At 33.4% G+C, this 21,326-nt stretch overlaps 1 protein-coding gene and 1 pseudogene across 1 annotated transcript; one reads left to right on the top strand and one right to left on the bottom strand.

The window, feature by feature from the left end:
• Positions 1–3,905: 3,905 nt before the first annotated feature.
• On the top strand, positions 3,906–4,516 carry LOC115966742 (annotated as a pseudogene).
• A 10,875-nt stretch (positions 4,517–15,391) lies between these two features.
• LOC115967734 lies at positions 15,392–17,006 on the bottom strand. Its single transcript, XM_031086862.1, has 2 exons — positions 15,775–17,006; positions 15,392–15,683 (listed from the first exon to the last, which is right to left on the bottom strand). The coding sequence occupies exons 1-2, from the start codon at positions 16,929–16,931 to the stop codon at positions 15,608–15,610; spliced, it is 1,233 nt and encodes a 410-aa protein (XP_030942722.1). The 5' UTR covers positions 16,932–17,006; the 3' UTR covers positions 15,392–15,607.
• Positions 17,007–21,326: the final 4,320 nt, after the last annotated feature.

A 21,326-nucleotide genomic window follows, 5' to 3' on the forward strand; every position in this document is an offset into this window, starting at 1 on the left:
CTAATTAAAGAAATATCCCTCTTTTGAAATCCGACTTTCTCAAAATCGAGTTAAAAAAAAATTCTGGAATCCTATAGTGACATTTTAAGGAGTCTATAGTGACGTTTTAATGATCTATAGTGACGTTTTGTAACTCAATTTCCATGAAGTCGAGTTACATGCAATTTTTTTACCTATAACTCAATTTCATGGAGCTTGAGTTAAAAAACGTCACTATAAGTCCTTAAAAACGTTACTAAAAAAATTAACTCGATTTTGAAAAAGTCGATTTTCAAAAGAGGAACATTTCCCTAATTAGTTTGGAAAAGAGGATAGAATACTATTTATTTTTCCCGAAAAGGGCAAAAGCCGTCCCAAAAAAATGGTTTGTTGAAATTGTTATTTTTACTTCGATTAGTTTCTTCTTAAAAGAAAAGAAAACGGTTGTAGAGTGAAATATATATGATGAAAGGTTTACGAGAAAACTAGAAAAGTACTATACGAAATTAAGATCCTAAATTAAGATCCTTTTAAATTGTTATGATTGTTATTGGGTTACTACAATACTATCTGTGGGGCCCAATAATTCACGGACCAAGCCCATTTGTCCTTAGGGAGTCCAAAGGCCCGAGCCGAGGAGAACTATGGCCCAAGCTCTACAATGCAGAGCACCAAACATTTTTGTGGTGCAGCCGAGGACAACTCAGTCCTCGGCAGATCCAAAACCTCACCAAAAGAAGAAGGGTAAAACCGGTATAGGGCCAGGTTTAAAAGAGAATCAAAGAATATCCGGGAAAGCTGCTCTCATTGCCATTCAATGCGCTGCCCCTGACAGAGCCGTACTCTTTAGCTTTATCGAACCATCCCCAACAATTCTGGGATTAGACTGATGGGACAAATATCAGTCTTGTAAAGATTGACCCTACACGTGGACGAAGGACAATCAACGCAGACGAGTATAAAAGAAGAAAGTAAGTAAATACATAGAGGAGGCTCATCCCACCTCCGAAAAAGAAAGACTACATGGGGGAGAACCTCTCAACAACATCGGACCTCACTGAAGAAAGTCCGTCGTTGGGTAACCGGGATAAGGCCTCAATGGTCCTCGGATCAACTCCGAGGAGTCCCATCCCATAGGGTGCGACGCCTTAGGGCTTAAATGTTCAAGCCTAACTCCTTTTTTCTACATGAACTCCTCTAAAAACCATGACCGGGCATCGCCCCTTGACCAGCGGCTAGCTTTTCAAGTCCACTCTCTACAAATCATATTGTGAGGGATCTTTCGTGTGTGAGCCCAAAAATGTTAATGGGCCGCAAAGGAATCGTGTCCCTACACTATCCATTCAATTTGAAATACGAATATAACTTTATCACGTTATCAATATTTATTTCTAAATAAATTGTTATTGTAACTAGTGGAGAGATGAAATATTCGAATCTTCATTCTACTCATAAGAGAGGCCAAACAATATCATTAAGATATAAGTTTTTAGCATTCTATCAATAATTTTAAATAAATATAAAAATAATATAATTAACGTCTGTTTAAATGCTGGTGATGGATGACGAATAAGTTTCCTCCTGAAGACTTAAACCCTGACCCTTGCTCCCCACACCCCACAAACACTTATACTTGTAAAGTGACCATTACACTAAGGGTGTGTAGTAGTTTGTCTAGCCTCTTTTATAAAGAGAACCAATGTGTAAATCTCATCTCATCACTTATTGCAACAACTGAATTATAATATATATATATATATATATATATATACATATATTTATATTAAAACCAATCAACTACTCCTAATTTCAAAACAGATAGATACAAAGTTAGGAACTCCACATAAGAAATTATCCTAAACGTCTTCTAGAGACCACTGCATTTCTAATTATCCTCCTTATTCAAAATAGCCTAAACTATTATTGAGAAAGGAAATAAAAAATTAAAAAATCTCTTCAAGACACATGGGTTGCGGTTTGCTACCGCAAAGTATAGGCCACCACAAATGTCCCACATCTAATTAAAACAAAAACAAAAATCCAAATTATATTAATTTGAAAAAAATAATAATCAACTACGTACTTCACTACTTCAAATTTCAAGACAGATAGATACAAATTTAGGAACTTCACCAATAAATTATCGTAAATATCTTCTAGACACCACTATATTTCTAATTATCCAAATTAGCCTAATCTATTGAGAAAGGAAATTAAAAAAAATATATATATATATATAATTAAATAAATAAATAAAATCACCTCAAGATACATGCCGTTGCGGTTCGCAACTGCAAAGTATAGCCTTCGGTTGGAAGTCAATGCTTTATCGGATAAATTGGTCAAAGTCAATATTTTCTTTTTTCCTTTTTTCTTTATTTTTTGGGTGAAAGTTGCAGCTTAGATAGAAATTATGGAGATATAGTACGAGGAAAAAGAAAAAAAAAAGGTCAGCATTATGAAAATGTAACCAGAGGAAATCAAATTGAGGAAGTACCTATGTTCTAAATCACGACTAAATGCACATTTAGCAAGGGAATGCCCTTGCCGATTTGTAATTAATATGAGAATAACATTGCAAGTTGCTTAAAAATTTTACACCCTAAAGTTAAGTGTAATGTTTTAATTTTTTGGGCATCTAGGCCTGCTAACGTAGCAGCCCATACATTAGGCTAATGGTCTCTTAAGTGTAATGTTTCTGGCTCTTTTGATTTGAATAATTGTTCCTCTTGCTTTGAGTTTGTTATCAAGAGTGACGCAGTGTTTTTGTATAACTTTTTTTTTCTTTGGTTAATAAAGTTATATATATAGTTAGTTAGAATTCTGAATTTTTAGACCCATATGTGATCCCAACCTACCCCACTTGCTCGACACGTACATCTCAGTCCCATACTCTCTTTGGCTGGCTATAGCCCTCTCTAGGGGTGTCCAAGGGTCGGTCCGGGTCGGGTTTGTGCCCAACCCGAGACCGACCCGATAGAATCGAGTTGAGAAAATCCTTACCTGCCACCGACCGGCGAGGGAGTCGAATCGGCGTGGTCGGTTTTGCGCCGGAAACACGGTCGGTTCGGTTAGAACCGTCCACGGTGAAAAAACCAGCCAAAATAGTTGATTTCAGGAGAAAAACGCCAAATCCGGCAGAGATCTAATCGGATCTGGTGAGATCTCGCTAGATCCGGTGAGATTTCACTAGATTTGGACGAAATATCACTAGATCTACTTGATAAGTCGCCGAAATATGAAAGTTCGATGTCGGAATCTGGAAATTTGACACCGAAATCTGGAAAATATCGCCGGATTCTGGAAACTTCCGCCGGATTCTGGAAATTTTTTGAAGGAAATCTTAGTACATCGGTCGGATCAGGTTTTTTCGGGTTTTGGGGAGGAAAATCGAGACCGACCCGCCAAAGTCGGTTTTTGGAACAAATGACCCACCGCCGACCGGTGACTTGATTGGGTCGGCTGGTTTTCGGGTCGGATACGGTCGGAATCTTCGGATGGGTCGGGTGTTCGGATTGGATGGACAGCCCTAGCCCTCTCTTTCTCTTCTTTTCTTTTTCATTTTACACAAACACAAACACACTTATATATCTCTCCCCCTTGGCCCCCTTTTTGTCACATAACATGATTTCTGAAAAGTTTTAATAAAAAAGCATCCGACCAAACTTACTTATTTATACAAATTATCGTGCAAATCTACATTGGGATAATTATCCTGCCACTAATAAAATATAAGGCAAATTAATAGGTTGGACAGTCAGAAACAAACTACAAGAACTTCCATGACCATATATAATTATTTGAGTGCATGAATCACCTTACAAGTTGCTACGAAGATCTACATACCTTCCTATATAAACCATAGAGCACCACCATATTTTTTATTCAAAACCAACTAAAAGAAAGAAAGGAAGGACTATATAGTCATGGTTCACCACAAGTTTCTTCTCCTCTCTTTTGTTATAACTCTGGCAGCCGTTCAAGGAATCCATGCAGTTGATTGCGATGTTACCGACACCGCCGCAAACACTACGGGTGGGTCACGCTTCAATAACGAAATAGGGTCTACATACAGCAAGCAAACACTAAAAAACGCTACAAATTTCACATGGAAAATCTTCCAGCAAAAAACTACTGCAGATAGAAAAAACGTAGCAAAAGTGAGCTTGTTCATTGAGGACATTGGAGTCGAATATGCTGTCAACAACAAGATTCATAAAATGACGCATATATGGCAGTGGAATGGTAATGGACAAAGTCCTCCAGGAGGATTGATCGAAGGAATTCCAGATTTTGTGAGGTTGAAGTCAGGGTATGTGCCTAGCCATTGGATGCAGCCAGGTAAAGGTGATAGATGGGACCAAGGATACTATTTTACAGCTTGGTTTTTGGACTATTTAAATGGTCTTAGAAATGGATTTGTGGCCGATTTGAAAAAGAAATTGAGGGCTGGTTACGTGCTAATTACTTTGTTGAGCTGCTTGGGAAGACTGTTGATCAGCTCTAGAGTGACTACAAGGCCAAGTATGACAATTAAGGGCTATGGTTAAGAGCTTACCGAATTAAAATGAATAAATTATAGTTGTATTCTTTGTACTCCGATGACTGTTTTTAATAAAATTCTATAATAAACAAATTTGCAAATACATATGCAAGATATAAATCTATATTTAGGCTAATCTGTTACCTTATATTAAGTAGTAAATATCTAGTCTCAAATAGTATGGTGTAATTTAGGATTCTAGTATTTACAGGTTAAGGCATCATTGCCGGAACTTTGCCTTGAGGCTAAAGCATGATGAATGGCTGACTGTACTTTCATAATATGTACCCGAAGTGCAAGTTTACTTAGTGTGCATTTGTTTCAGCTTTTTGGAGCTGTTGTTTCAGCTTTTTGGAGTTGAAACGCACGTTTATTAAAAAGCTGGAAAGTTTTGTGTGTTTGGCTCAGCCCAAAATGCAACTTTTTGGAAAAAGTTGCGTTTTGGGCCAAGACAAAAAACGCGCTAAGAACGCGCAAATCTTATGGGCCGCTGGAGGTCCATAAACCAAAAAGCACATGCGCATTTAAGGTATCCGTTGGGCTAGTTACTCAATTACCAAATTACCCTGATAAAAAGTCCTCATCAGTTCACACCTGAAGCTCCACTCTCACGCCTCTCATCTCATCTCTTTGCTCTCCAAACACAAAAAAAAATCTATAACAAATTCTCAAATTAGCTAAGGAAAAAAAAAATCAATCCCTTGCAAATTAGGATTCCTCAAAATGCAAAACAAAAAAAAAACAAAAAAAAAATCAGAATATAGCAAAATGAGAGAATTACAGGACGAAATCGAAGTCGAATGCGTCAACAACACCGAGCTCTGGGTTCGATCAAATCGGCGAACCCCTCCCAATCAAACCCTCCGACTCCAACTTCGACCCCATTTTCGATCTCCAAGCCTTTCCCTCTCAGCCATTTGCCATCTCTGAACTCCACCGCCTCATCTTCGTCGCGCACTCCGATGGATTCTACGTTGCCAGAACCTGAGTGGGATGTTATGGATTCCGCCAAGAACCAACAAACAAAGTGCTAAGGATAAAAAAATAAATAAATAAATAAAATATATATATATATATAAGAGAGAGAGAGAGCTCTGAATGTTTTGGAGTTTGGAGGAAAGAAGGATAAAAAAGAAAAGAGAACGGGTACATGTGTGGAGGAGAAAAAAATGGGGGAAAAAAGGAAAAAAAAAAAAATGCTGTGTGTGGAGGATAAAAAAAGAGGAGGAAAAAAGGAAAAAAGAAGAATGAAATATTTTCACAATTTTTTCACAATAAATTTTAAGGGCTAGGTTATTATTAGCTAATATTGGTGAGAAAAAAATAATTTTTTTAGAAAGAGAAAAATAATTTTAATAGTATATTAAAATTAAAATCAGTATCAATTTTTATGACAATATTTTCACAATACTTTCATAATAAATCTTAAGTAGTAAATTATTATTAGCTAATATTGGTTAGAAAAAAATAATTTTTTTAGAAAAAGAAAAACATAATTTTAATAGCACGTTAAAATTAAAATCAGTATCAATTTTTATCACAATATTTTCACAATACTTTCACAATAAATCTTAAGTGGTAGGTTATTATTAGCTAATATTGGTGAGAAAAAAATAATTTTTTAGAAAGAGAAAAATTGATTTAAGCATGATAATGTAGTTGATTTTTAAGTATGAACCAAACTCACATCCAAAAAATAAAAAAAAATAAAAAAAGTATGAAATAAACTCCCTAATATATACATTGTCATTTTTGGTAATTTATCCTTCAAACTGTCATTTTTATAAGTACTAGCCAAACACTCAACTTTTTAAAAAAATACTTTTTAACAGTTTTTACAAAACACTCAGCTTTTTGAAAAAGTACTTTTTCATTATGCACTTTTTGAAAACTCAACTTTTTCTTTATACACTTTTACAAAAAGCTGAACCAAACTCACCCTTAGTGTGGGTGTGGGCAGCATTAGTTTCACACACCCACTTACACAAATAGTACACATAATAGCCATGTGACAAAAGAAAACATTAAAAAATTGATTCAATGACCTATTTTAATTCCAAGTAATGTTTGTATTATCCAAGATTAAGCCAATTACAAAGCCAAATACTTTGATTTCAGATTCTAAGTTCACACTTTCTCTAAAGGGATTGGCTGTGTTCTTAATGCAGAATGTGGAAGCGTCAAGAAACAGAATATGTCTACTTCTAAAAAATAATAAACAAAACATGTTTAATTCTGAAAATAACCTCAAATTCATGAGAGTTCTTTGAATCCATAATGGTCCTTGAATCCACAAGAAAAAAGGGTATAGAATCCACTAAAAAATAGAAAGACAAAAGTTTAAATTTTATTGATTGAATAAATATTCAAAAAAAAAATGTTTATAGACTTAAAGACCTATTTAAGGGTTTCATAAAACTTAACAAACAATAAAACATATTCTAAAATAACTCTTAATTAATACCTAACCATAACACAAACCAAATTTGACATAAAAAACATTAAAAGCACCGAAAAAGAAGGAAATAAATAACCTAAACCTAAAATAATGAATGTTACATTAAAAAACCAAAAATTAAATAATAGATTATGTCCTACATTAGATCCCTTCACTTGAAACAAACTCATCCTCGATTTCATCTTTGAAATTTGAAATTTTCCACTCCAAATAAACAAATACTCTAAATGCTTTTATTCCCTTGATCTTCTTTCCATACTTGCAACTCATCAATAGAATAAACAAATCAAAATGAATTTCTTTTTCCTAGGACTTCATGTAATTGTAGAGATTTACCAAATAAGAATTGACAATTAAATCAAATCTATCAACCCCAGTAAACTCAATTAACTTTGGTGTATTGCTTACCACCAAAATAAAACAATCTTGAGATTGAAAATCATATGATTTTATTTCATTAAGATTCTTGAAACTTTCATTTTCAATTTCTTCCTCAATGGTATCTACTATCTCGACTTCAAGATCTTTCTCTATAATAGGATCTTCATTCTCTCTTCCACAAGAATCTTGATTTTAGGATATTCTTCCATAACAAGGCCTTCATAATTAATTTCTTCAGAGTTTTCTATATTTTGTTCTTTGACTTCTCCACAATCTTCAAGAACAATATTTTCTTCAACATACAATTCTTCCTTTCATAATGGAATATTTGGCTCTTCAAAATAATTCAAGTATGAACTTTTTGGCCAATAATAATCTTGTTTTGCATACGACAAAAGTTCTTTACAATCCAAAAGATAAATGTTAATAGCAAGTATTTTTTTTATCCTTGGCCATGAACGAATTTTGTCTTTACCTTGTCTAATCCTATCAAACTATATTCATTCCCACTAACGTAAGGTATACCCACTAAGTTTATAGAAACAAGTTTAACTTTTCTCTCATAATAAATATTCTCAAAAATAAATCATCTAGATCAAGAAACCAATAAAGAAAATATTCTTTATAAAAATAGCCATTAACACTTAAAATTCTTTTATAAGGTCTATATGAAATTTGCTTGCCAATAGGTTGCCTGTGAGTTATGTCTTCGCAACAGTTATCTCTATTATTTCCATGCTCCATTGACAACATCCTCGCAAGGATCTTTGTGCTAAGTTTTCTATCACCAGAATTGCCACCGTCTCATATGTTAGCCACAAGACCAGGATAATTCATGGCTTTAATACCAACTGATGTGAGATGTGGAAGAGTTAAGAAGCAGAACACGCTTACTTTTAGAAAACAATAAATAAAACACGTCTGCTTCTGAAAATAACCTTGAATCCATAAGAGTTCCTTAAATCCACGAGGATTCCTTGAATCCACAGGTGTCCTTGAATTCAAAAAGAGAGAGCCTAGAATCTACCAAAAATTAGAAGGACAAAATCTGAATTTTATTGATTGATTAAATGTTTAAAAAACGTTTACAGACTTCGAGGCGTATTTAAGGGCTCCATAAAACTTAATAGACAAGAAAATATATTTTAAAATAACTTTTAATTATTACCTAACCATAAAAGAAACCAAATTTAACCTAAAAAGCATTTAAAGCACCTAAAAATAAGGAAATAAACAACCTAAACATAAAATAACGAATTTTACATAAAAATACCAAAATTAAATAATAGATTATGCCCCATATTAGGACTTGAAGAGCATGGACAATGGAGGCAATATACAGTCAAGAAAGGCTTCAGTGGCAATGGAAGAGGTGGGCTCAAACAGAGACACAACCTTCTCCTTCCCGGAAGGGTCCAACTGAACTCTTCAATAGGTTATGGTCTAGCCAAGCTTGCAGTGCAAGGGAAATGAACTCAGAAAATTGACGATAGACATTTGGGTATTGGGTTATCTTGGTTTTTTTAATGGGAAATCGAATGCCAAAAAATATATAGATTATCCATGGCTTATGAAACAATCTTCTACCTTCAACCTATCTTTCTCCCAAGCATCCACAATGGATATCTCTAATTTACAAGATTTAAGACTAGATGTTAGACTAAACTCGTGTTTCCTTGGAGACATCCAAATTGATTTGTATAACTGAAATCGTGTTCCAAAAATCATGACTTTTGGGTATCTCTATTTGAATATCAAACATCCAAAGGTTTGGGTATCTATTTTTGTATAACAATAATACTATTAGACATTTGGATGTCAGACACAATTTTGTTTCTAAGACACAATTTTTGTATGACATGAAATAAACCATATTCCTTCATTTTAGAGATTAAAGGTTTGGATGTTTGATTTTCAAATTGATATGCATAACTAAAATCATGTTCCTAAGACAATTTTTGTGTAACATGAATGCTATTCAAAGAAACAATTCCTACCTTAGAGATATCCAAATGTCTAATATGCAAACATGAAACAACTAAAATTGTGTTTCTAAGACACAATTTTTGTATAACATGAAATACATCATATTCCTTCACATAATAGAGATATCCAAACCGTTCATCAAAAAAAAAAAAAAAAAAAAAATAGAGAAAAACCTTTAGATGTTTGATATTCAAATTGATATATACAACTAAAATCATGTTCCTATATAAGAAACGATTTTTGTGTAACATGAATACTATTCAAAGAGGTCATTCCTACCTCAGAGATATCCAAGTCTTTAAAAATTTGGATATCTAATATGCAAAATGATATGTAGAACTAAATTCGTGTTTTTGAGACACAATTTTTGTGTAACATTTTCAAACAAGACATTCCTACCTTAGAGATATCCAAATTAACCATAGATGTCTGAAGGTTTGGATGTCTATTAGAGCATCCACAGCAGTGGAGCTAAAAATTTAGCTTTTTAGCTCCACCAAAAGTTACTTTATCTATTATACCTACACATATGCTGCAGCAGTAGATCTATTTTAGCTATCAATGCAATAAAATAATATAAACATCACAATAAAATAATATATACCTACAATAAAATAATACACCATCTATAATAAAATAATATATCCCACTACTCAAAAAAACAACCCAGCACCATCCACAACCACCACTACCACCACCACCAGCAGACACAACCAAACCCAGAAAAAAAAAAAAAAAAAAAAAAAAAAAAAAAAAAAACAAACAAACAAACAACCAAACAAACAAACAAACTCAATCACAGCAAAGAGAATGGTGTGGGTTTGATCGGAGGACTAGGCGGAGGCGTTGATCGGCGGAGTGGGGAGGACTAGGCGGCGTGGGTTTGATTGGACGATTGGGCGAAGGTGTGGATCGAAGGCTTGGGGCTCGGGCCGGTGACGTTGAGGCCGGCGAAGGGGCGTGGACTGGGCGATGGGGCTTGGGGAGATCGGCGATGGGGCTTGGCATGGGTCGGCGAGCTGGGTTGGTGGAACAGGTCGGCGGTGAGGGAGCTGGCCAGCAAGCTGAGAGATGAGGGAGATGAGGGAGGCTGGCGAGCTAGAGAGAAAAAAAAAATTGACTGGCGAGCTAGAGAGAGAAAAAAATTGACCAGCGAGTTGAGAGCTAGAGAGAAAAAAAAAAAGACCGGCGAGCTGAGGGATGAGGGAGGCCGGCAAGCTAGAGAGAAAAAAAAAATTGACCGGCGAGCTGAGGGATGAGGGAGATGCGGGGGGCCGGCGAGCTAGAGAGAAAAAAAAATTGAGCAAGAAAGAAGAAGGAAGAGAAGCCGGAGAGAGAGAGAGAGAGAGAGAGAGAGAGAGAGAGAGAGAAGGATAGAAATATTTTAATGAGAGAGGAGAGAAAAGTGTAATAATTTTTTTTTTTTTTTTAGCTTTGAGCTACAATGCACATCTAAAGATAGATGTGCACTGTAGCTGAGGAGCTAAATCTTTTAGATTTAGCTCCACTGCTGTGTGATGGTTTTTGGGTATTGGGGAGCTAAAAAATAGCATTATACCTATATAGCACCGCTGCTGTGAGTGCTCTTATGCATAACTAAAATGGTGTTTTTAAGGCATATTTTATGTATAACATGAAATAAGCCATATTTCCTTCACGTTAGAGATATTCAACCCTTTAAAGGTTTGGATGTATGATATTCAAATTGATATGTATAATTCTAATACGTAATTTATTTATAACATGAATTTGTAATCTGAAATCATGCTTTTAACAAGCTCTATACCATATGAATACAAATACTCCAACTGATTTTAGCAAATTTGATAGGGAACCCAACAATAAGCTATGTAGTCCTTCCAAGTGATGTCCAATATTATAAAACTACTAGTCGCAGACTTATGTGATGTGTAGGAATAGATAATTATATTTCAGTTATGGTATAATATATAATTTGTTCTATAAATTTTGTCGAAAATAATTTGTTCTCCCAAAAACTTAAACAATTTCTAAAATTATTTTTCATTTATCTATCTCAAAAAATATATCATCATTTTATTATTTGGATTTATTTGATTGATATTAATCATTTTTTAGGCAGTCCATATTTTGATAAATTATGTTATCATGCGTTGTATTTTTCTAATTTGTTTTTCCTGTACAACTAAACTGTTTGATTTTCAAATATATTATTCAAAATTTTCATTCTCTTAGAAAGATATTATTATATTTATAATTTTTCTTATCGTAGGAGTGGTTTCAAACTATTAATTGAGTTTTGTTTACTAATATAAATAGATGAGATTGGAACTATATATTTCTTAGACATTCCTAAGAGACTATACTAATATAATTTTCATTTTTGTTACTACACTCCTATTAAGCCTTCTCAGCCATCACATCAATGGCCACATCATTATTTTTTTTTATTTTTTTTTTTTTTACTTTTAATTTTTTGACAATATTAAATATAAAAATATATTGATTTTATAAATTCATCTTAGACAGTTTTAGCTTTACATTTCATTTACTTTAATTTTGATGTTATAACTAAATAATAAATCAATGAAAATAAAAAATAAAAATATTGTCTATACATATTCATCTTGAGTAGTTTAATCCTCACCTACACCAAAAACTGATTGGTGTCTTGATCTGATGATAAAGAGTTATCACTAGGAGTGGACATCATAGGTTAAAAATCTCTCAAAAAAAAAAAAAATTAGTTGATAGACACTTTCAAAAACATCGCCAACATTGTATTTTGATATAAATCCAAAATCTCACTTCCAAAATAACTACATATTATGTCAAAAAAGAAAAAAAAAATCAATCAAAAGCTAAAAGAGGAAAAGAGAAGACTTGTGACTGAAAAATTAAAAAATCAAACACACTACCAAATCATATTAACCTAAAATAGTATTATATTAAAAAAAAAATGCAATGATTCATCAATCTAAAGTAAAGTTGCAAAAAAGAATAAATTATATATATATATAGAGAGAGAGAGAGAGAGATCACCTTTTTCAGGAGAGAAATAGAAAATAAAATAAGAAAATGAAGCATCAAAATAAATAAAAAATAAAAAATTCGAGAATAACATCTTCAATTCTATCTTATTATCTTCCTTTCATTGTGATCTCGTTTTATTCATAGAACCTTTGTAAGCATCAATTTGCTTTATAGATACATCTTTTGGGCAATTCATTTTAGATCCACACTAGGTCTCAATTTTTTTTTTTAATTTTTTTTTTATTTGATGAAAAAAAAAATTCATTATTACTTGGTTTGTTACTTCTCAACTGATCTTCATGTTCTCATGTGGTACCTCTATATATGTATTTAATCTTGTAATACCATAAACCCTAGTTATTTGCTTAGGAGAGGACCAAAAGATACTCAATTTATCTATCTTAGGGTCCGTTCGGAAACAACTTATTTTACTGAAATAGTAAACTTTTTACTGAAATTACTATAGATAAAATTAAAAGTTAGCTGAAATAATATAGTGAAATTCATGAATAATATCAAATAGTGCAATAGGATCCGTGAATAGTATCAAAAATAAGCTAAATAGAAAAAGAAGCTGTTCAATATAATCTATCCCAAACACAACCCTAATCAATCATGTTATCAACAAGTATGTTGGTGTCCATTCAGTATTCCTCCATAACGATTACAATGTCATGAGTCATGACACCTATCCAAAAAAAAAATTGATTACAATGCCACGACAAATCCTACCCTAAAGTGTGAAGGGCCTAGGAAGTAAAATAAAGTTATGGTTCTCTGGTTGGAACATCCTGGTCTTTCCAACGAAAAGATCTAGGGTTCAATTTCCCCCCCACCCCCAACTATTGATGTACCGAAAAAGTAAACAAGACAAGTCTTTTTTTTTTCTAGGTAAATAAGACTAGTCTTTTATTAGGGTAAGTTATATATTGTTTATATTATTGTGTATTTAGCATGTTATAATGTCATGTGACTCACTTATTCATTTGGAAGGTGTGTGATACCCCTATTTTTATTACTCATTGTCCGTACCTCAAGGCTTCTTTTCAAGAGAATCACGTGGACTAATTCAAAAAAAAAAAAAAAAACCAGGAAAATTTGGGTTGAAAAAAATTGATATAAAATTACAAATGGAGAAGATTCTTTGATTTCCCTCTAAACAAGTTCTGATGAGGATGACCACCAATCCAGCTAATTTGTTCACTAAAGCTTATTAAAAGTAGAAATGTACTAGTGAAACTTAAGAACTAAAATTATAGCATGTTCATCACAATATGTCTACTTAATTGTTATCGAGGTCAATACATTAAGTCTGTGAACTGCATCTATATGAGTAGGTGAGTTAAGATGGAAGCATCTGATGCAGGTTGGTCCTTCATATAACATTCAAATTTTCTATCCAATGATGCCGTGGCGAACATGAATCGAAATACTTTTAATAATTCAACTGCTACCATTCAAGTTGTTTATGATATCAAACTTTTTTTTTTTTTCCACATTACAACCAGTGGACGGGGGTGATTTGAACCCAATTTCTCTCAATTGAAAGAATCAGAAATGCCAGTGATCTACAAGGCTTTTAGCCTATGATATCAAGGGATGCTACAGAATCATGATGGCAATTTTATTGGAAAAACAATCTACAGGATGAAAAGTACAAACACAGCATATATTTTACTTGAAATCATTGTCTTGGCTAAAGTAAATTAAATCAAGTCCCTCAGAATCCAATTTCTGAATTTTATTGTTTTACATCTTATGGTTTAACCCTTAGTTTATAGAGGAGTAGGTCTAAAATATATGTAGTGCTACTAGGATATCTGCATAATATAAAAATATAATGAATTAAATGCTTCAACTAATACCATAAGTGCATCCTTATGCGTACAGAAGATAACCAAAATTTTGAGATAAATCAAAGGAATGAATTACCTCTTAGAGTATGCAAAGTCTTTAAACATAACAACTGTAAGTGTTAACTAAGTTTAAGTACATTAGGAAGTTGTAAAGGTACTTTTGCATATTAGAGAGGTTATACGAATAGAAATGATCAACCATACATGTAACAAAGCTTTAAGACTACCCTATAAAGAAACTAGTTGGTATGAATTAGATTGGTGGAAATAGCTATTATAAGACCATTTTTTTTATGCCACAAGCCTTGTACTGGATTGCAACTCTTGGTTTTTCCAAGGTGCCAACCAATCGAGCTCCATGTTCATCCATTGTTAGTTAGGCTAATCTATACAAACAATTTCACTTGTGTAACCCACCATCTCTTAATCGCGCTGAAACATGTTGAAAAAGAATTGCTAAACATATTCTACGGTTACATCTAGAAGGGCTGAAAAACATGAAGTGTGCTTTAAGTGCCACTCCAAAGGCTATAAATCCTCTCAGGCTCTTACTAATCGTGAAAAATAACACTCTTTAACCTCTCAAAGTTTTCTAGTTACCAACAAGTATGTTGGTGTCCATTCAGTATGCCTCCATAATGATTACAATTTTCAAAAAAAATCCTGTCCTAAAGTGTGAAGGGCCTAGGAACTAGGAAGTAAAATAAAGTTCTGGTTCTGTCTTTTCTTTGAGTGGGGAAAACATCAAGAATATGACTTGGTAATAATTGTTTGTTATTACTGCTGTTATCTTAATTTTGGTTTAACTTTAACCCATAAACAATTCTGTTTATCAAGCAATGATATGCAGTGTAATCAACAACTCCTGTACTAGTGTCAAAACAGAACCTCACTACAAAACATTTGCTACTATAATTTTTCTCCATTTTTTCCCTGAACTGTGAGATAAAGGGACCTAATTAGTGATAAAATGGAAGACTACCAAGATCATATTGGTTTACTCGTAACACCATAAACCCTAGCTATTTGATTAGGGGATGACCAAAAGATTCACATTTTATCTTATCTGAATCAATCATCCAACTTTACAACCCTCCTCTCCCCTCCTCACCCATACAAAAAGAAGAGAAAAATAAAGAACAAAGCAAATGACATTCATAGTCACAGTTGGTTATGTCTACTAAGTTGATCTTTTGAACCCATATTAAATAAAATAAAAAAAGAAATGACAAAATCATCCACAAGGTAAATTATTTGAACCCATATGACTACATCTTTTGAAGATATGGAACCCACTCCACGTGTCTTTGTCTGAAATAGGATTATATTTGAACAGGAAAAGGGGGAAAAGAGTATACCTGTTTGATAATGCAAGGAAGCAACCTACTACCCCTAATGATCTTTGATAATTAAACTTGCTAACTTTGGTTTCTTATTCTTTGATATATAAAAGTTGTCATCCTCATCCCTGCAAGTTAGAGGGGTACAAATTAAAAAAGAAAAGATGATTGTATACTATATAGTGCTAGATTAAGGGGAAATAGAATTAGGAAGCTTACAGCAAGACGTTATCCCATAAGTCTATGTAGTGCGGCAGGGCATACTTTTGATTGGACAGAATGGAGATGGTCAAAAACCCGGAGTCGTAGTAGTAGTCGGAGTCATCTTCTTCAAGGTGAAGTACATGACAATTAAGGTAGTAACTACCACGGGAGGAGGAGTGCAAGAGGAGGCAGAATTTACGACCACCTAAATGGATCAAACCAGGTGGTTCTGAATTACAATACAGATGTTCATCTGTATCAGCATCATCAAGGACTGAGCTAACACTGAAATGGCCACAGCTTACCACATCCATATCCAAATTGTAAGCATGTACAGTGCACATCCCAGTTTCTTGAAGATCTTCAAGAGAAGGCCAGTAGAGAGTATTACCAACCATAACAACTCTTCCCGCCAAAGGAGCAGAAGCATCGATGCAGCGGGTCCCAGACCCAAATGTAGTCCAAGATCGACTCATCACATCATAGATATAGAACTCAAGATAATAATGCTTCAAATCACTATAATAAGCAACCAGAATCTGTTTTTTAGCATGGAGAGGTACGGCAATGGCAGGAACGGAGTAAATTCCAAAGGGAGGATTGGGCAAAGCTTTCCATTCTTGTAGGCCGGGATCAAACTCCTCCATCCAGCCAGCTTCAGCCGGAATGGGAAAGGTACCTCTTGATTTTTGCGAGTAGAAACCACCCAACACATATAACTTATTGTGAAGGGCCAAAGTGCGAGGTTCCCATCTTTTATAAAACTTCATGAGAGGAACAGAGTTCCAATCACCACTTGACCATGGAGAGTCAAGGTCTAGGTCTAGCCGCCACACCTTTTCATGAGCATCTCTATCGCTATCGAGGATTAGGCCTCCAAAACAATACAGACTGGAGCCTATGGCTAGATGATTCTTGCAAAGGGACATTGGATCAGACTCGGTTACTGAAATCGGACTGAGAAGCTTCGTGCTTATCATTGTCCTCACTTTTTCCTTTTTCTTTTTCTTGACCCTAGAAGAAGAAGAAGAACGACGACGAAGAGGACGGCAATCTGGATCGGGGACTTTAATCACATACCACTCTGACTTGTAATCTGACATGTAACGTGATGCGTCAATCAAACACCCACACACGGCGATCTTCAACGAAAATCCCCCATCACCCGACATCGCTGAACCGCTAGGGTTTGGAAGCTTTGGTTTTCGTCCTGACTTTTTATTTTTTCCTTTGAGAAGAGAACATGCAAACAGATTTCGGGGTTTGTTATGCTTTCTTTTTCTATTTATACTGATGCTAGACAGACATTCTTTTTCCCTTACTCTTTTTTATTTATTTTTTAATGCATTTATAATTTCTCGCCATACGTTTATTCGGTATTTTTTGTAGTTAAAAAATGTAATAATTCTAAATTACAACCAATGAAAATTATTATATTTTACCCAAAACTCAATGGCTAATCTAGGGCAAATTCTAACTTTTTAACAAAATTAATGAAATCAAAACTTAGGATATAAATAAGCACCATTCATTTTAAGAGTATTTAGAAATAATTTTAAAAAAAAATGAAAAAACCAAAAAGACCTTCACCAGTTCAGTAATTCACTTTTACTATCCACATCCCATGTTTCCTTATTTTTAGAAAGTTCAATTAAATCACGCTTGGATATTCTTTTAAAAAATATTTTAAAATCATATTAGGATATAGGAGTAGTTATATTTGAATCCAAATTAATTTAGCCATGTACACAGACTCATTTGAATTCAGATTCAAACTTCTCATAATCATTCTGTCTTAAAAATACTATAAATTTGAAGCACATTGAAATATTGGAAATACAATATTACATCCAAATATTTTTAAGAAATATTGAACATTTTTAATTCAATAAATAAAATAATGATATATAAATATGAATGATATTATTGAAAAAATTATAATAACTTTAAAAAATTAAAAATAAAATAAAGTTGCGATTAATCCAAACCTTTTAATTTCCTTATTCCTGATTTGCACATTATTGTGAATATCACCAAAAAATAAAAATCATGAGCATCACATATGCTAGTTGGGTTCAAATTGCACCATACTTTCAAGGTAGCCGATCAATCCATTCATCCCATTATTTTTGGGATTTTCAAACCCTTGAAAAGAACCATTGCAGAACATTGTAAAAGATTGTGTGGAAAATTTTTTTGAGGGGCTTGTGTGGAAAATTTTAAAAAATAAACATGTATTTTTTTTTTTTTTCAAAGTAGAATATCATAAATTTTGTCATAATATTTTAAACTTTCAATATATATGTATACACCATCTCTTACTATAGGAGGCGTGTTTTGAAGCCAAATTTTCTGTAACAGAGGGCCCAAAACTTAAAAGTAGTCAAATTTGCTAAAGTTACATTTAAAAAGTTCACACACTATCAATGCGCCATGATCCAAAACTTGTTTTTCATTTACACGATGCTACTATATTTCTCAATCCTCATTTCCAGATACACCACAGCCACAGAATGCGCATCTAAAAAAAAAAAAAAAAAATTCAGACACAAGACACTGTCTTTTCATTAGTACCCAAACAGGTACTACACAAGAATATCTGCACACCAGTTTTAAGCATTTTTTTTAAATTCATGATTCCTTATTAAATGAGTGCTAAAATCAGTGAGCAAACTCTTTTGTTTTCTATTCAGCCAAAAAAAAAAAAAAAAAACTTTTTGTTTTCTAGGATCCATTTAGTGATTTCAAAATTTAAAATTCTCCATTACGGCATTACCTACTCTTATCGGTAATGTTAAATATCATTATCTAAACTGCATTCCAATGAGTACACGTATATCTGGAAGTTCACCTCCACATTCATGAACAACTTCTAATATTCTACGTACAAACAAATAGAACATTTGTGCAATACTGTAAAAGTAAAATAACCCTTCTATTTCAACCTCACATTTTCTTTCACATATTACTCTCTTTCAGATATATATATTTATGTTTCTGGGATATGGTTAGACTTACTTCAAGTTGATTACAATATTGTTGCTTCCACTCAAACAATGGTGCGAATACGATTAATAGTAGCACCAGCTCTAACATAACATGTCCTACAATCAGCTTGCAAAGAATCTAGCTAAAAATAGATTTTTTTTTTTTTAAAAGGAACTCGCATGAAGGTTATTTTCTACAATTTCCTCACTAATAACAAATTAGAACATTGGCACTGTGATGTGTAAATATAAATTTTTATGCTAGGAACCAAAGAAAATGTGGGAAATTATAAGACTCACAAATGGAGGCTCAGCAAAATTGGCATATATCTATTTCTTTGGAGCTGCCTGCCGTTGGACCCAGAAGAAAATGGCATTTCTATTCTCCCAAGTGAAAATTTTTCTTTGGAATCGTAGCCTATAAGGTTCAGAGGATAATAATTTTTTGTGTTAGTAAATGTCAGATCAAAACACGAAACATAATTCAACAGCGTAAAACGAGAAGGAAAAAAAAAAAAATACCAACCGTTCATATGAGGATTCTCTCAATGAATTGTCTGGTTCTTAAATTCCTTTGCATTTACTTCAACTTCACCATCTCATCGCTATATAGAAAATAGAGAATCAATTGTGTTGGAATATAGTTACAAAATACAAAATAAAATGCGAAGGAAAAAAATGCCAACCGTTCATATGAGGATTCTGTAAGCAATTATATGTCTTATTTGAAAAAGAAATATGATACTTGGGAGAAGTTATCTTTAAAGATAAAATTATAAAAGTCATGGAGAAAATTGCTTCTAAATAATAGGCTAACTTTTAGGAGAAAAAACCCAAAACATGGGTTTTTCTTCTTCTTCTTTTTTAAAATAAAATTTTAAAATCATGGAGAAAATTGCTTCTAAATACTAATAGGCAATTCCTCAAAAAAAAAAAAATTAAAATTAAAAAATTGTGCTGGTTAGTAGGCTATCACAACATAGGATTCTAAAATCCTAAAATATAGGTTTTTTTTTTTTTTTGAAATTGTAAAAAAGAAAAGAATTTGAAGTTCAATTTGAATTTGAAAACCAAGAGGGAGTGATCTTATTTTATAGGCAATATTTTTGCAAGAGTTAAAAGACGCAGTTTTACCAAAAATCCTTTAATTTTGTCTCTACTTAAACCTAGGGAAATAAGAGTATTTTGGAACAAAAAAAAAAAATCCGATCCAAACAGGGGGAAACCCCTTAAATAGTAGTATAGATAACCGCCTATCAAAAATAAATAAAGGCGAAAACACTATTTTGGTCCTTACATTTTGAGGTCACAGTGAATTTAGTCCCTACATTATAATAGCAGTCAATTTGGTCCCTGTTATTTTCAATTTGCAATCAATTTGGTCTTTACCGTTAACTTACTAACGGAACCTGCCTACATGGCAAGTGGTGTGCTTAGTTGGCACAATTAAAACTGACATGGCTACTAAAATAATAATAATAAATGCCATGTCAACATCTGAATAAATTTTTTTTAATCAATTTTAATAAAAAAATAAAAGAGAATTAAAAACCAAAAAATAAAACTCAAATGATCTTGAACATGAACAAATCTAGAAACAAACGTCTCCATAAATTCAAATCAAAATTTAGCAAACTCAAAGGGGTTGAAGCAAAACTATAATTTAGATTAGATGAGCCAAAACCTCAAAAAAAGAAGGCTTAAATTCAAAATGCACAACAGTATCGCACAAAATCAAAATAGCATTACAGAAATAATCATTCAACATTAAGACCAGAAACTAAAATGGAAAACTACAAACAGCTCACAACGAAAAACCCAGACTGAAATGCCAGAGCAAGAACAAAACACAAAATTGAAACTTGGACAAAGAGAACGGGAAAGATAAGATCATAAACAATAGAAAGTTACTTATATATTTCTATGTGAAGAGTGTACGCAAGATATTAGTGAACAATGACGAAGCATAATAAACAAACTCTCTCTTTGTGATTTAGTCACAGAGGATATAAGTCACAAGTTCTTTGTAAATTCAAAATTTTAGTTCGTAGTCAGTGATGAAATTGGGCATTTCATCTACGAAAACTCACTACAAGAAAACTGAACAATTGCGGCGGGTGCAAAAACCGCCGCTATATGTCGCATATTACGGCGCTTTTTTGGCCCGCCGCTGTACATGAGACCTATTGCAGCGTTCCATATACCCGCCACAATACCTCTAGTATTTTGCGGCATATTACAGCGGCGAGCCAATAACCCGCCGCAATAGACCTATTTTAGCGGCATTCAGCTTAGATATAGCGGCGGGTGAATGAACTGCCGCAATAGCTCCAGTATTTTGCGGCGGACTACAGCGGCGGGCGAATGACCCGCCACAATAGACCTGTTTTAGCGGCATTAATCTTAGATATAGCAGCGGGGCAATATGTGCTCCTTTTTGCGGCGGGTTGGACCGCCGCAGTAGACATTTAAATTTCCCTCTATTTTTTCATCTTTCCATTTAAAGATCAAATAGTAAATTACACCCGATTGGCATGAAAATTGGCATGCATGTTAAGAACATATAGAAAATGTGATCCA

The sequence above is a fragment of the Quercus lobata genome, chromosome 11, assembly GCF_001633185.2.
Source record: "Quercus lobata isolate SW786 chromosome 11, ValleyOak3.0 Primary Assembly, whole genome shotgun sequence".
Taxonomy (NCBI): domain Eukaryota; kingdom Viridiplantae; phylum Streptophyta; class Magnoliopsida; order Fagales; family Fagaceae; genus Quercus; species Quercus lobata.